Here is a 15,678-nt window from a genome sequence, read left to right as displayed (position 1 = left end):
AAGAAATGCTCCACAGATTCAGGTGTCTGGTATTGCAGCTCTACCCATATCTCCCTATCAAATTCAGGCTTACAACCTCTTACCGATGTTTGTCACTTATTGAGCCATCTGCCACTTTGACATCAGTCTGACAGCGATTAGGTCTGTCTCCTGAGGCTGGGGACCTCCAGTCAGATGGAGCAGAAAGCACCATACATATTCAGTAAGAGGCTCCACACCTCCTTTACCACCACGACCCACCTGGTGACACAGTATCTGCAACACGCCTACAGGATTTTATGTGTGTGTGCTTATCTGTGCGAATATGTGTGCATGTCCATGTGCAGTATGTAGTGACTTAATGAGGAACTGGGAAGGGGGCAGCATTACCCATTTGATCCATTTCAAACCCCAGATGACACCACAAGCCTGTCTATCATCCAGGGGGGCGGGGAGAAAGAGGGAGAAGAGGCAAAATGTGAACCTGCACATCCCTGCCATCTTCTGTGTGTGGTGACCCCACGACTGTCTACCGTCTGCCATTGGTCCTTCACTTCCTATCAGCCACAGGGACGTTGCACCTCCCACGAGCCTCAAGTTCACTTGTCACCATCTGTCCATGTTGCCATATGTAGACTGTGCACCTTAAATGAGGGGTTTCTGAAATTTATTATCACCCTGTAAACTGGGTTTTGCATCTTGGCCAACATTCTGGTTTGCAGCATGTCAAATTGTTACATTCATTCTATGTTCAGATGCTTATATTTAAATATGTTGCATAAAACTCTCAGCTTTTCCCATTTTGTTCACTTTTAATACTATGGAGATATTTCAGTTTCCTTGGGTGAAACCTCTTATCCTCGGAGCAGTAAGTATGTCTAAAGACAAATTAGATCTCTTAAGTTTTATTTGTGTGACTTGTGAGCACTCATAAGAATTTGTTCAACACCAAACCCAAAGCTTTTTAATATTGTCTCTGAGCTTGAGGCGCCCTCATGTGTCTGATACAAGTAGTGCAGCTTTAATTGTACAACAAATGACCCTAAAACAACAAAGTGTCATCACTGAGATCTCCATACCTGTGTATTTGATTGTGTAGCTATTTTTTTCATCATAATGTTAGGTATTATAGCATGCAAATCAGTTTCATTCAGTTTAATACAATGCACTTTAAAACTACTTGCCTTTCAATCATTTTATCAGGATACTAATGTGCTCGTAAGTCTTGGACTACAGAGATACTAATTGCTATTTCTAATCACATTTCTTGTTCACATTTTTGTTGATATATGTACTGCTCTGTGCTGAAATCTGTTAAGCCATTCAATTTAAGTGCACATCTATTGCTTATATTGCACTAGTCTCTAACTTTACTGTTATGCTTCAGTACTCTAGCTGTCACCTGCATACCTAAAATTACAAGAACGGTCAACCCTTGAACCTCTATAGGCTGGTTAAAACAGCTGTATTTTGGGCGACGATAGCCTGTATACATTTTGCAGAAAAATGACAAATTCTTACATGGTAATGTTGCTGTACACCATCTTTATTCAAAAGTAAATCTGTTAAAAAAAGATTTTAAAAAAACTGTTAACATACATCATTATATTTCATGGAATAATGTAATGAAATTGCTGTGCTTGATACATCAGTGTTTGCCAGCATGAGGCAACTTAACATATTATGATAAAAGGCAATAGTGGCATTCCATTTCAAACAAATTCATTTCAATATATATATATATATATATATATATATATATTCCTTTATAAGAAAGCAACTTAAAGGTATCAGTAATAGAACACACAGGGTCAAAGATACACACATTGTAATGTAATGGCAGAATAATTATACTTAACTCAATCACTTTTCAAAACGTGCAAGGCTTAATAAAATGGATGAATCCTCAAAAGTAAATCTGTTAAAAAAAATATTAACATACAACATTATATTTCATGGAATAATGTAATGACATTGCTCTTTTTGATACATCAATATTTGTCATCATGAGGCAACTATAAAAGGCAATAGTGGCATTCCATTTCAAACAAATTCATTTCAATATATACACAAAAAAACAGCAACATTTCAATATTCAAAAATGCCTCCTGTATTTACATTAATTGGTAGAAGTTTGAATATAAGAAAATGTAAAACTCATGTTTTAAGAGGCTTGATTCAAAGGTAATGCAACATATTTTCCTTTATAAGAAAGCAACTTAATGACATCAATAATAGAACATGCAGGGTCAAAGACACACATATTAAATGTAAAATAGTGGCAAAATAATCATACTTAACTCAATTACTTTTCAAAATGTGCAAGGCCTGTTAACGTACATCATATTATCATATTATTTCATGGAATAATGTTATGAAATTGCTGTGTTTGACACATCAGTGTTAGTCAGCATTCAATTTAAAATCATTTCAATACATAAACAAAAAGAAAAAACAGCAACATTTCAATATTTAAAGATGCCTCCTGTATTTACATTAATTGGTTTGGAACAAGAGAGAAGTTTTAATATAAGAATATTTAAAACTCTTGTTCTAAGAGGCTTGATTCAAAGGTAATACAACATATTTTCCTTTACAAGAAAGCAACTTAATTGTAGCAATAATAGAACACAATGGCTCAAAGATACACATATTAAATGTAAAATAGTGGCAAAATAATCATACTTAACACAACCACTTTTCAAAATTTGCAAGGCTTAATAAAATGGATGAATCCTCAAAAGTAAATCTGTTATAAAACTGTTAATGTACATTTTACATTTTACTTCATGGAATAATGTAATGAAATTGCTGTGTTGATGATGAATCTTGTGATTCAAGATTCATCTGCAGGTTGCTCCTAAGGTTCAGTTAATGTCAATGGCAAGTGGGCCTTTCATCGAGAAACCAATGAAGAATGACAGTTTTGACCCCTTTGCTCGTCCACTAAGCTGGCTTCGGAACATTGGAGTGACTTCTATCTTCACATCTGGAATACAGGTATCTGCCAGTATCAAGTTGCCCTGCACCTCGCCTGTTACCCTGCAAAGGAGCTCCTCTACCTCCTTCTCTTTCCATATTTTGCCATTTTCCCACATTGAGGCAATTTGTTCCTGCCCAGCCTTAATACACCTCTCGATTTCTCCAAGGTGTACCAGTCTCTCATAACCCCGCTTCTTCCCCATGAAGAAATGGACAACAGGCCTCTTGCCATTGCACACTTCCTTCATCACTGCATGATATGAGGTCCTCATCTGTGACACATACTTCCCCATACTTGTAGATTCTGCAGGCTGTAAATGCAGCTGTGGCCACAACAGTGCAACGGCGATGAAATGCAACGGCAAGTTATCACTTAATAGAATTTGTCCACGAAGAACTTGAGAAAGGAGATCAAGAAGCTTCTGGTATGACTGGAGCTGTCGTGATCCGGGTTTGATACAACTTAGAACAACATTCACATAGATGAAGTTGATCCTCTCCTTCATACTACAGTCATCAGCATTGTCAACAACAAACTTGTACTGTTTGGCAATCTTCTCCATCATTTCAGTTGACAATGGACTTGAGAGACAATTCAGAATCCCAGAATAGGTATCAGCTTTTTGCATCTCCAGGAATTGTCTTGCATGGTGAACCTGCAGCATGGTGTGCATGGTTTTATTCTTCAACAGATCTGCAGAATCTGTCTTGCAGAAGAGGTCTGCATATTGTTTGAAACATCTGAAAAGCTCCATTTGGGCTACTTGCTCACGACTGTCTTTCATTCCACATCTGGAGCCCAAGTTGACATAGAAATTGTCAAGATAGTCAAAGTTAGACTTCATCCTGAACTTGAGGTTGTAAAGTACGTCCTCAAACTGTCTGAGAATGGAGTAGTAGCGTGTGTGTTTGTTACGCATGGGATCATGTCTCTCTACTTCCTGAATTCCTGAATTAGCATCACTAGAGAGAACACGACTCATTATGTCATGACGGACATTGCCTGAAGAAAATATGGGTGTCTTTTTCAGTATTTCAATGACAATTACTCCTACTTGAATTTCTCCCAGGCACCCTGAAGTATTGAAAGGGCAGTTGTCTTGTCTTGTCTTGTTCTGCAATCGGTGCACTGACTCCTTCTTTGCAAGGTCCTGTGTTTCCTTGAATGCATGTATTGCTGTTTGAGCCATTTTGAGAAAAATATTCAATTTTTCAGGCTTAATAGGCACATCCTTGTCATTTGCAATGGCATTCTTCAGTTCATGTTTGATAACTTGTGCTGATGTGTCTGCAATATGTGAGTTCTCTCTGGAAAGATCTTTTGCTCTCCCTGCCCAATCTTTTGCCTCTTTGAAATCCTTCTTCTTTAGGTAATAGTACCTGGCTAGTAACTGAGAGATGATGGCATCTTTCTGAAATCTTTTTGATGCATTCAATAGCACCGTCTCTTCCAATCCCTGAGATTCACTTGCAATGCCCTGAATTAGAGGAGAGAACTGAGATTCCTCCTCCACTGAGTGATGTCTCTTCACCAACATGTAGCGCACATCATGCATGAGTTTGTCTTTGCCTTGTGTGCTCTCATAAAGCTTGTCTGTGGTTAGCAGTAGGTTGGTAATCTCTACTCTTTTTACATTGTGTGTAGTTGTAAGTTCCTGCAAACAGTGCCAAGCAATACTTGAGTGGATAATTTTCACAGCTTTGAATACTACCTTAGCCTCAACTGGGATGGTGGAAATTAAAGTGGAAAACTTTCCAAATCTATCTTCGACATTGCCAGATCCACAAAATGGTTTTGGTTGAAGACCTAGAAATTCCTCACACAGAGAGACAGAGAGTGAGGCACCCTTGCAGTATACATTCAACAGAACTAAAACAGCAATGAGTTGTGCATGTTTTTGATTGATATTGAAGCTCTTCAGGGTGTTGCGGACCACACCTTGAATGTATTCTGGCAAAAAGTTCTTCTTCATGATCATGAACCCATAGAACGTTCCAGCATTTTTGTATGTTTTCTCTATTTCCACAAGTTTTTGCTCAAACTGTTTCTGCTCCAGTTCAGATAGATTATTGCCAATGAATACAGTCTCTGTAGTTGTTTCGGTCTGTTCCAAAGACTCTGACCTCATGCAATTCAGAAGAATTACCTGTGGAGATCTAGACTGAATGTCCTTTCTCACACACTTTTTTTCGATGAGTTGCTGCAAGTCAAACACTTTGTCCATGTCCTCAAAGTCATCTATCATCAGCAAAACAGGGACCCGAGGTAATTGCTCTTCATGGTCATACAACAAAAGTTTGACCACTTGGTCAGCAACTTCAGCCAAGTCAGCGTTGCTGTCTTTCAGAACTGCACAACGGTACCTGTCCCTCAGAAACCATAGAGTGTGCATGGCTAAAGTTGTCCCACCACATCCAGGTACATGCATGAGGTTGAACAAAACACATGCTTTTGTCAAGGAGCACAAATCTGGTATGACTGTGTCCACGATGAAGTCAAACTTGTCCCGTTTAATGAAAGGTGTGGATCCAGGCTGCTCAGAGAAATAGAAATTCCACCATGACACTTTTCCTCCTTTGTAGAAGTTCTCCTCTATGGCAATTTTGTCCTCATTTCCTCCTTCACACTGGTTCACACACAGGACATCTAAGGTATTCAAGCTACGCTCCACTTTCTTTTCAAATAGCACTTTGCTTCCTCCACCACAGCTCAGGAAACGGCTGGATTTCCGGTTTTCTGACAAAAGACTGCGGATGGTGCCATTGACTTCAGCAAAACTGAGCTCATAGATGCATCTACCAGAAATGTTGATTCCATAGCGAGCCTCAATCAGGTCCTTCCAACTGGTAAAAGCTTTTTCATTTTCACATATACAAAGAATTTGCTCTGTGCCTCCGAGCTCCAGCCAGAATGTGCTGAAAGTCTCTACAAGAGGGTCCATTTTCTCACTTACAGTAGATAAAAGTAAGAAAATGACAAGGAATCTCTTGTTTGGAAGCACATCTTTCCGGCACAAGAATGAAATTACACCTCGAACAGAGGCTCCCTTGTGTATACACCAGTCTTCTATGTCTGAGGGTGCCTCATCATTGATACCTCCATTGCAGGACACCCAGCTGGTGTTTCTAGTTAATTTCAACTTGCTGGCAATGTCTTCAACACCTTCTGTGATTTTATACTGTACTGGTAAATGGACATTCACTGTACTCTGTTCTTCAAAGTGCCGCTGCAATCCAGTTTTAGCTGATTCCGGATCAAAGTCCAAAATAGCTGTTGGATTGAGCTCCAGAAGAAATGCCAGTGATTCCAACTGGATTGAATGTGATTTGTTAGCTACTATCACATACCGCTCAAAGTGTGACTTATCTAAAGAGTTGGATCCACCAGTAATCATCTCACTAAGTCTAGAGCCTTGATGACTGCTTTTAATCACTTTGAGGTACTTCTCTTCTGCTTGTTTTCGGAGTTGTGATAGCTGTGGCAGACTGTCAACAAACTTGTTGTACTCCTCCATAGGTTTTGCATAGGTGGTTGGAGCAAGAAGATCCCTGCTGGTACTGCCATCACGGACATAGAAATGTTTTGACTGTTTTTTTTCAGTTTTCTCTGTTTCTTTGCCTTTTGCCTTCTTCTTTCCTTTCTTGGTCTCCAAGCTGATATGGTAGATGTTTTCTTTACAGATCATAGAGTCAGGCACTATGTCCACTTCTATCACACACTTCACGGATGATGTCATATCCTTATTGAGAACCCCAACAAAACGAGGAGGCTTGATGCACATTTTTGCTGTATTTTTGTGTTTATGTTCAAAATAACCATTAATGGCATAATTTAGTGCATTTTCATAAGCCTCTTTGTCCTTAACATCCACTCCCAACACTTGACCATGGATGAAGTCTGGCTTGTCACCTACTCCAAAATGTATGGTGCCGTTGGTGCGGCTATTCATGCAGGCTGCTGCAAAGCGAATAACCTCAGTAGTGAACTTTTTCATTTTATCTTCTTCTGATGTATTGGATGTATTGATGAAAGCTTTATACTCATGGCAGGGTTCTATATAGTCTGAGGCTCCTGATTCTGTAACATCAAGAATGCTGTTCTCTGTGTATCTACATGTGTCATGGTATCTGTGGAATGGATAGGGCTTGCATGGTCTTCCAGACTCGTTTATAGAACTTGTTGCCTGTTCTTTCTTCAATTTCAACAGGTCATCTCTGGCATGAATGATAAGTTTTGCTGGTCCAAGAGTCACACCCAAATCTGTTAAGTCTGTTTTATCTAAAAGTAACAAACTAGACCCTTTAATGTCCTGTTGAAGCAATATATCTGCAAATTTGTCATCCACACCAGCCTCCTTGAGAGCCCATTGTCTCACTTGATGTTTACTCCAATCTTTGATGTCAGCTGACAGATCCTCCTCTTCATTCTAAAATAAAAGATATCATCTTATTTATTCCAAATTTTGGACTCAAACTACATTTAATTATTTGTTGACCATATTTAGTGTTGGGGAATGAGGTGTAGTTAACTCTACAACTACACCAATTTGTGCAGTATTTGCGTGAATTAAAATCTTTTTGAATTCATGCAAATTCTCGCAAATTTTTAAGCACTTCATTGCTTGGAGCCATTTTGTTTAGGCAGTTAGCTATGAACTCACTACATTTACTATTAAATGTTTTTGTAACAAGATTTAACAGTATGTGACAGGTAATTGATTTTAAAAGCCTTAACGTGTTTATTTGTATGCTGTTATAAACACTGGGACAGCAACTGTGGCACTGCCTCTTTTTTGTCTGTGTAACAAATCACACAAAGCTTTGATTGCTATAGCTGCAATCTGAGGTCTGAATTCAAACTCCAAGGCCAAAGATCCAGTCAACATTCAGAAACATTCGAAAACTGCAAAGATGTCATTGGTGGAGTACATAATGTGAGATTACAGCCTTATGGGGCAGCAGGTTGACTTAGTGAGTAGGGAAACCAGTTTGTCCAGGTTCAAGCCATCATTATCGGCAAGCACCAATCGTGCTTAGGTATCCTTGAGCAATAAAGCATAAAACCTTACCAGCTCCAAGGGTAGGTCTGTATCTGACCTTGCGCTCTCTCAACATTAAAGGATAAGGCTGGTGTTTTTTTATGCATTTCAAACAAACATTTCAACAAATCCTATGAAAATAACAAAATCAGCAATGAATTTTTTTGCTAACAAGTCTTGTCCATGTAGCCGATGCCCAATAAAACCATGTCTCAGTAGCCATATACGGGAAGGGCACTAGGACCCTGCACACTCTAATAGGGGAGAGAGACCCAATAGCAGTAGGGCACTAGGACCCTGTAGGTTTTGTAGAAGGCATAAATAAGGGTAGAGCAATTGAGGAAGTCCTTTCTCCATCATTGTTCCAAAGCGTGGTAAGGGAAGCAGGTTGCTGCTGGTGTAAAACAGATGTAAGGTAAAAACTACTTGCAAGTCATTAGAGCCCACTTCCTTGCATATAACGAGAGTCATCTACATGCTCCAAACATTCACTTGTATGTTATAGGTTTCAAGTTTGGCTGTGGCAGATGGAACTGAAAAGTAGAAGCAGATTTGGCAAATAATTCCAGTGAGAGGTAATACTTCTACTGAATATTGTATCAGCTTTTAATATACAACCTATGTTTTGCAATTCATTCCAACAATGCCTTTGTGTATTTCAGGTGCCATTTTGTTGTGTAGAGAGTACAGGGAACCAATTGTAATAGATGAGATATTTCCAAGAGGTAATTTAACATTTTTAATTGATATTTGGTCATAGCTTAATGGTTCCCATAAAATGTTTTTTTTAATAAATATTGTTTTAATTGTGTAACCCAGAGAAAACTAAGAACTGTGTCCTTTTCCAGACAACTACAAGCTGCTGTTTATTGGCCATGCTGGTTGTGGGCCAACCACTGTTTTTTTCCTGATCCCAAAATGTTTACATTCTCACCACCTCTGTAGGGTAGGGGCCAGTCCAGAGTATTTTATATATACTGTATATGTGTATGATTGTTATTTTGAGGTACTGGTGTCTGTCCGCTTTGACCAGAGTAAATCTGTCCATTTTCATGTACGGCCCAGGCATAAAGTAAGGGTGTCAATGCTATGCTTTGGTGTGCTTCCTGGCCTTGATTGTGGTGTTTCTCCTAGTGTTCTAAATCTACGAATTGATTGTAGTGGTTTGTACTTTAGGTACTAGAGTCCCATTTGAACTTCACAAGGTGTTTGAGGTTTTTGCCTCCTTGAGTGTGTCTATTACCTTTAGTGGGTATGCCCCCCCTTTATGCCTGAAAATAGTCCCTGGTGTAATGAAGAATTTGTTCCCATTTGGTAATAACTACAATAGCCTTACTTTTCATGGTAACAGCTAGCGATTTTTAAAATTGAAACTGTCTTTTTGAGCTGTATTTAAGGCTAAAAAGGGTACGTGGGCAGTCAGAAAGTAATGGGAGTAGAGCAAACAAATTGTTGATTTTCATAGGATTTGTTGATAAGAAATGCATTAAAAAAACACCAGCCTTATCCTTTAAGATGTTACTTATACCATAAATACACACAAACATACACACAGGGAGGTCAGGGTCAGCTACAGTACAGCTTCCCTGGAGCTAATAGGGATTCAACATCTTGCTCAAGCACACTTCAGTAGGGTGGGTGTTTGCTGTTACAGCAGCTTGTACCTGGGCCTCCTGGTTGAAAGATGATCTCACTGATCCCTATCCCACCTTTCTGCCCCGTGTTAATGTCATAATTTTTTGTATGATATCTATATGAGGGGTTGGCGGTAGTAGTTGAACTAATTTTATAAAGCTGTTAGTTTGATAAATATTATTTTCGGGTATTTAGATCTAAACTTTAACCTTTCACTGTAAAGTAGTTAGCAGTTTGCTTGATTACAGTATGAGTAGCTTCCTCTGAAGCAATGATATATAGAAGAGATTTAATATAAGCAATTCACAATAGAAAGCTAGACACTAAACTGAGTACATACTAATCAACTGTACTTTACCTTCATGTCACCTGTGTCAGCCATAATAAGCGTTCTCTTGTCACAAATTTAGATCATCAAAGCTGAAAAAAACAAAACATTTAAATATTCAAAATTACAAATCTATAAGTATGAATCAACAACTTTCTTCTTGATTTAGACGTGTGTATGTGCGTGCGTGGGTGGGGTGGGGTGGCAACTTCTGGTTGCACTTTCTGTAAGGTTTTTTTGTTTTTGTTTTTGTGGAGTATAGCCTTATGCTCCAAATGGAACAGAAAAGATTAAGTACATATAGCCAGGCTTTTCTTCCAGACCAACTCTGTAATGTATTTTCAGTATCTGTCCTATTGCCCATTGGGTATAAAATAGATTATATTTGGGTACTTCTATGATGATGTATGAAATACTTACTGTAGTTACAGATATTTTTATTTGTTTCAGATGAACAATAAGCCCGTTGTGAGTTTTCATTGTCTAGTGTGGGCAATGAGATGCACTGGCTGTATGAGGAAAATCATGATTTCACTAGTGTGCTCTCTGGTGTCAGCTGTGGCAGGAAATGAATCAAACCAGGAAGGAGCTGTGGTGCCCATTCAATGCACATTTTAAATGTAGTTGCCCAAAGGGAAAACAAATTATCATTAAACTAATCAACAAGCCAGTTGCATGGTGAGCATGTCAAGATGAATTCATCATACACATACATACATACATTATATTTAACTTATTTATCACATATTACCATACTGAATAAGCATAATGAAACATATGAATAGAAGCAATATATAGCCAGGTGGGGTAGGAATTATCAACTTTGTTACATCCAGCTGGTCTCAAGGCCCATTTAGGTTAGCAATACACAAGTTATCAAAACACAATGTTCAGAAATGTCTCGGTGGCCAAAGGTGACTAGGCTACAATCATTTTAAATCTCCAGAGATCCCAAATTACACAAACCTACAAGATAATAATTAGATATTAATAACTGATTGTCTGGCATGTGAATATTGCATGTAAATCTAAGGATGTAATTGCATTTCTGCTTTGAAAGTTGAATAAGATTTGGATACAGGTCTGAGCCTTTCTTCTCAGGTAGGCTGTGTTTACAACATGTCTTAACATGGCCCACATTGAAAAACAGACTACAGGAAGTATAATGGGAAAAAAACACACTTACCCATCCTGGCCAAGTGTCTTTGCTATACCACTATCTGCGCTGTCCTCATTGTTTTATTAATTGTTTACCAACCAGGGTTGATGTGACAGCCTTTTCTAAAAAAGGAAATAAAAATTAAATCTTGATGTTTTGTTGTTTGTGCGCAGGAGACAGAGGAACAAAACTGTTGGCACTAAATAGCAATAATAAGCAATAAAAGCCAGCATAAGTCGGCTACCAAGAGTATAATGTAATCATTAAAATGTAAGGCAAGAGATTCAAAAAAATCTTTGGTTTTCATTGTAGTTATTTTGTGTCAGAAGGGCAGATGCAACATATAGCCGGGTGGGGTAGGAAGCATCATCAAAAAAAATCATAATTAGATATTAGTGATTATGATATATGAATATTGCATGTAAAACTAAGTATGTAATTGTTGTTTTTTTATTTGGAGGTCGAATTGTGATTAAGAATTGGATACAGGTCCAGGCCTCTTTGCAAGAACATGCCATGGCCCACACTGAAAAACACAGAAAGTAACCTATAGCCTAATATAAAATAACACTTACCCGTCCTGGTCAAGTTTCCTGGCTGTTATTACTTTCCGCGCTGTCCCCGTCAATTTATGAATTGCTTGCCAACCAGGGTTGATCTGACAGCCTTTTCCAAAAAAGGAAGTAGTCTAAATAATAACTCTTGATGTTCTTGTTTGCGGAGGAGACAGAAGAGACCTTCCGGGCAGCTGAACTGCTGTCAGTTCATATGAAACGAAACTTTAAGCGAGGCTGCTGCTGCTTCCTTTTTCTTTCTCTTTTTTTTCTTGCCAGTCGATGCTTCTCGAAACTTTTGAAGACTTCCCTGAGAGGACAATCAAGGAAAATAAAAATGAACAAACTACATGAACCACAACAGAATAGAATAGGCTACAATAGAATAGAATAGCACTTTCAACACTCATACTGTATGTTTTCCTCTATTGACTAGATATCAATTGTTTTTACCAAAGTTATCAATCACTATATCTTCTAAAGGAGATTCAATTCATCTATCGTAATCATTTTCTATAAATTTGGTATTGATTTCTTTCATCCGCATTGAAGGTTGAAGTCAGCCAAACAGGGTGTAGATTAAGGTTGGGGGTAGATTAGTCAGTTTTAGCTAATTAAAGCCACATTTGAGCCGGAAATGTGGACACACAAGATTACACTTTGGCCAGAAATTAGCCTACTGTAAGATCCCTATCCCAGAAAAAAAAAACACATGTAGCCTACTAGCCTATTGAAAAGAAATAGATGAAGATGAAAGTAGATGTTGGTGTTGAAACCTGTTCCAGAAGAATCAATCAGCAGAATATTTTGAACATCCGGTGACTGCATTCCCAATCTTCTTTTGAGTGGGGTTTTGTACTTAAAACCACATACTTTTGTACATGGTTTTCGTACTAACAAACCAGCAGTAGAAGACCTGAGGGCTCTTGATGGAATATAGAACAGCAGGGATTCTGTAATGTAGGCCGGTCCTAAGCCATTAAGTGCTTTGTATACAAGTAAAAGAACTTTAAAATCAATTCTAAAGGACACTGGGAGCCAGTGCAATGTAGCTAAAACCGGAGTGATATGCTCTTGCTTCCTTATTTTTGTTAAAAGTCTAGCTGCAGAGACTTTTTAGGGAGGCCGGTAAAAAGGGCGTTGCAGTAGTCCAGTCTACTTGTAACAAACACGTGAGTTAGCTTTTCAGCATCTTTCTGAGTTCGGAAGGGCCGCACCTTGGCAATATTTCTAAGATGAGGTTCTTCCCTTTTGGCTTTGGGGCTGACCAAAAGTATATCTGTCTTATCTTCATTCAGTTTTTAAAAAATGTATTCATCCAATCATTGATAGCCAGTAGACAAGTAGTGAAGGAGCTTAAGGTATCTGTATGAGTTGGCTCTACAGAAATGTATGGTTGTGTATCATCAGCATAGCTATGGAAATGGCAATGACATTATGTTCTCTGATAATATCACCTAATGGTGGCATGTACAGTGAGAAAAGCAGGGGACCAAGACAGTTTACTCGTACACCACCAGAAGTTAGATCATGTTCCTCTGATACATGATCTCCAAGACAAATGAAAAATTTCCTCCCTGTAATGTAAGTTCTGAATCAGTTTAGGACACATTCAGAGAGACCAACCCAGTTCTCGAGACAATCTATGAGAATATTGTGGTCGATGGTCGATCAAATGCTGCACTTAAGTCCAAAAGAACCAGAACTGAGACCCTGTTGGCATTAGTGCTAAGTCTCAAATCACTGACTATTTTGGTGAGAGCAGTTTCTGTGCTGTGGTTGGCTCTGAAACCTGACTGAAACTTCTCTAGAATGTTGTTTTCATTTAAAAAGAAACCACTTTTTCAAGTACCTTACTTAAAAAAGGAAGGTTTGATATGGGGCCATTTGGGAAATTTTCACTTACATTCTTGAAGTGTTTGATTTGTAGATGGAGAACAAGGCCTCTTAACCCATTGTATATCACATGGGCCTGTTTTACTGTATTGTTTTCAAATATTACTAATGTCAACAAAACTGTTATAGACATTAAATACAGCAAATGCAATTTAAAAGCACACACTTACCTGCCAAATAAATGTGTCAATAGCTGTCAGTTAATTAAAGAGGAAGCAGTATACACCATTCCTATTTTTTCATTTTTGACGCTAAGGCTACCCATTTGTTTAGGATTTAGGTTGGTATTGAGGTATCTATGTTTAACTATAGATAACTCAACCATTGTAAATAGTTTCCTTTTTCAACTAAGCAGCATTTACTGTTTGTTGCTGGTTGTGTGCCTAGTGGCCAATCATTTTTTATTTTTAACTGTTATTCAAATGAAAGCAGTTGTATAGCTTTTCTGTTGTCTTTCAGAGTATCACCAATGGACATTGCAGCTCTGACACTCATTTGTCTTCTTTTAAGAGTACGTCTTTGGCATTTTTGCCTTTTTTGGACAGATCAAAGTAGAGAGAGACAGGAAAGACTAGGAGGACATGCAACAAAGGTTCTGGACCAGATTCAAACCCAGGACATTGCATTTACACGGCACACACTTTAGACCACTGAGCCACCAGGACACCCCTCATTTGTCTTCTTTGTCTGTGTTAATAGGAAAATGGAAGATCTCAGGTGGGCGGAGCTAGCTTGAGGTGTGTTTGTTTTTCAGTCACTGTCCTGTTCTCTGCTTCTTGCTGTGCTGCTGCAGAGGCTAAGTTTACCCACATCTAACGCTGGATTGGACCAACATGCTGCAATGGTACAGTATGTTGCTGGAGACCGTTTTATTACATTTTGTATGCGACTATCTAAGATATCCACCTTAGTTTGCTAAATAACTATTTATAGCTAGCCTACAGCTAGCTAGTATTCGCTAGCTAAGCTGTTGTTGACATCTTAAAACAGTTCTCTATTTAAACTTAGTTTTGTTCTATCACACTTTGCTAATAGCTAAATAGTAGGCTACTTTGCCAAATATAGCCTCTGCTGAACCTGTGCTGTAACCTACTACAGACTGTGGCTAGTGTCACTAGCTAAATACATAGGCTACTGTTAGAACTTCAGTGTTTCAGCTTCTACTGTAATAGTGCCTTTGCAGATTCAAGTAGAATGAAAGTGTAACATAACTAACTCTGGTGTGCATACAGTGTGAGTGAGTGTGTCCATCATCTGTCCTCCCTCAGCCACAGGCCTCTACACTGTTGAATGAGGAGGTCAGAGCAGCATGATGCTCCACCAGGAGGAAACATCAATTCCACAAGATGCTTCAGTCGGCCCTGTAACTCCCTATATTTCAACCATTGGCCCATTCTTATAGCGCAAAGATTTTACATAATAGGCACAAATAAAACTGTCTTGGCTGTGCACCACTTCTCTGATGCCCTCACTGCCCTTGCTTTCTCGTACTTCATTTTGTGGTAGCAGTATCCCAAAATGTATACAGATACAACTACTGAATAATCCTAACCCTAACAGAGAATATGGAGACTATGGATCAGTCCCTGTCTGTTCATCCGTCTGTCCGTCCATCAACATTTTGGATGCCACTGAAGTTGAACCAATGTTTATTCATTATTGTGGAATTGTCTATACAGTATACAATATAATTGTCACACAATATCTTTGACTTTACTTATGAATTTTTACGAAATTTAGGGACATATGATTTATCTCATTGCTTCATGTGGGCATGGATAGCCTTACAATACAATATCTAATATGATTGTTTATTGATAAAACTAAGATTTGTTTGTGACTGCATGAAGCATAAATTAAGCCTAAATAAAAATGCCTGAAAGATCTTTTTCTGTCCTCATTTGTAGTAAAGATATTTTAATTCATTGAACAATATTTGACAAATAGGTAAAATAGATGATACACCATATGAGGGTGTATCGATATGAAACCATATGAAACAATGACAAACACTATAGCGGTTTTTGGAGTACATGAGAAAAGGGATTAAATATGCCACAGTGGTGTCTGGAGTGCCATGAAGTAAGCAATCAAAACACCATAGTG

General features: G+C 38.4%; 1 protein-coding gene and 1 long non-coding RNA gene across 3 annotated transcripts; one reads left to right on the top strand and one right to left on the bottom strand.

The window, feature by feature from the left end:
- Positions 1-1,583: 1,583 nt before the first annotated feature.
- LOC139661536 (sterile alpha motif domain-containing protein 9-like) lies at positions 1,584-11,859 on the bottom strand. 2 transcript variants are annotated; one of them, XM_071539994.1, is made up of 5 exons: positions 11,698-11,859; positions 11,150-11,244; positions 9,994-10,055; positions 3,960-7,388; positions 1,584-3,902 (listed from the first exon to the last, which is right to left on the bottom strand). In XM_071539994.1, the coding sequence occupies exons 3-5, from the start codon at positions 10,015-10,017 to the stop codon at positions 2,847-2,849; spliced, it is 4,509 nt and encodes a 1,502-aa protein (XP_071396095.1). In that variant the 5' UTR covers positions 10,018-10,055; positions 11,150-11,244; positions 11,698-11,859; the 3' UTR covers positions 1,584-2,846. The 2 variants fall into 2 exon arrangements, with proteins under 2 accessions (XP_071396095.1, XP_071396094.1); XM_071539993.1 differs by having other exon boundaries at positions 1,584-7,388.
- Positions 8,361-8,709, top strand: LOC139661533 (uncharacterized). The gene is made up of 3 exons (XR_011696598.1): positions 8,361-8,410; positions 8,506-8,575; positions 8,663-8,709. It is a non-coding gene; the product is annotated as an uncharacterized lncRNA (long non-coding RNA).
- Positions 11,860-15,678: the final 3,819 nt, after the last annotated feature.

The sequence above is a fragment of the Centroberyx affinis genome, unplaced genomic scaffold (assembly GCF_046629955.1).
Source record: "Centroberyx affinis isolate AG114_WGS23_722 - 3 ecotype Tasmania unplaced genomic scaffold, CSIRO-AGI_Caff_v1 ptg003546l_1, whole genome shotgun sequence".
NCBI classification, from domain to species: Eukaryota; Metazoa; Chordata; class Actinopteri; order Beryciformes; family Berycidae; genus Centroberyx; species Centroberyx affinis.
Note: the sequence above shows the minus strand (reverse complement) of the source record. Positions and strands in the feature narration are given on the sequence as shown.

Bases quoted from the DNA above. Each gene is read 5' to 3' on its own strand.
- LOC139661536 (XM_071539993.1), bottom strand. From the start codon at position 10,017: ATGGCTGACACAGGTGACATGAAG. The intron at 7,389-9,993 runs GTAAAGTACAGT...CTTTTATTTTAG, and splicing joins CTGACACAGGTGACATGAAG to AATGAAGAGGAGGATCTGTC.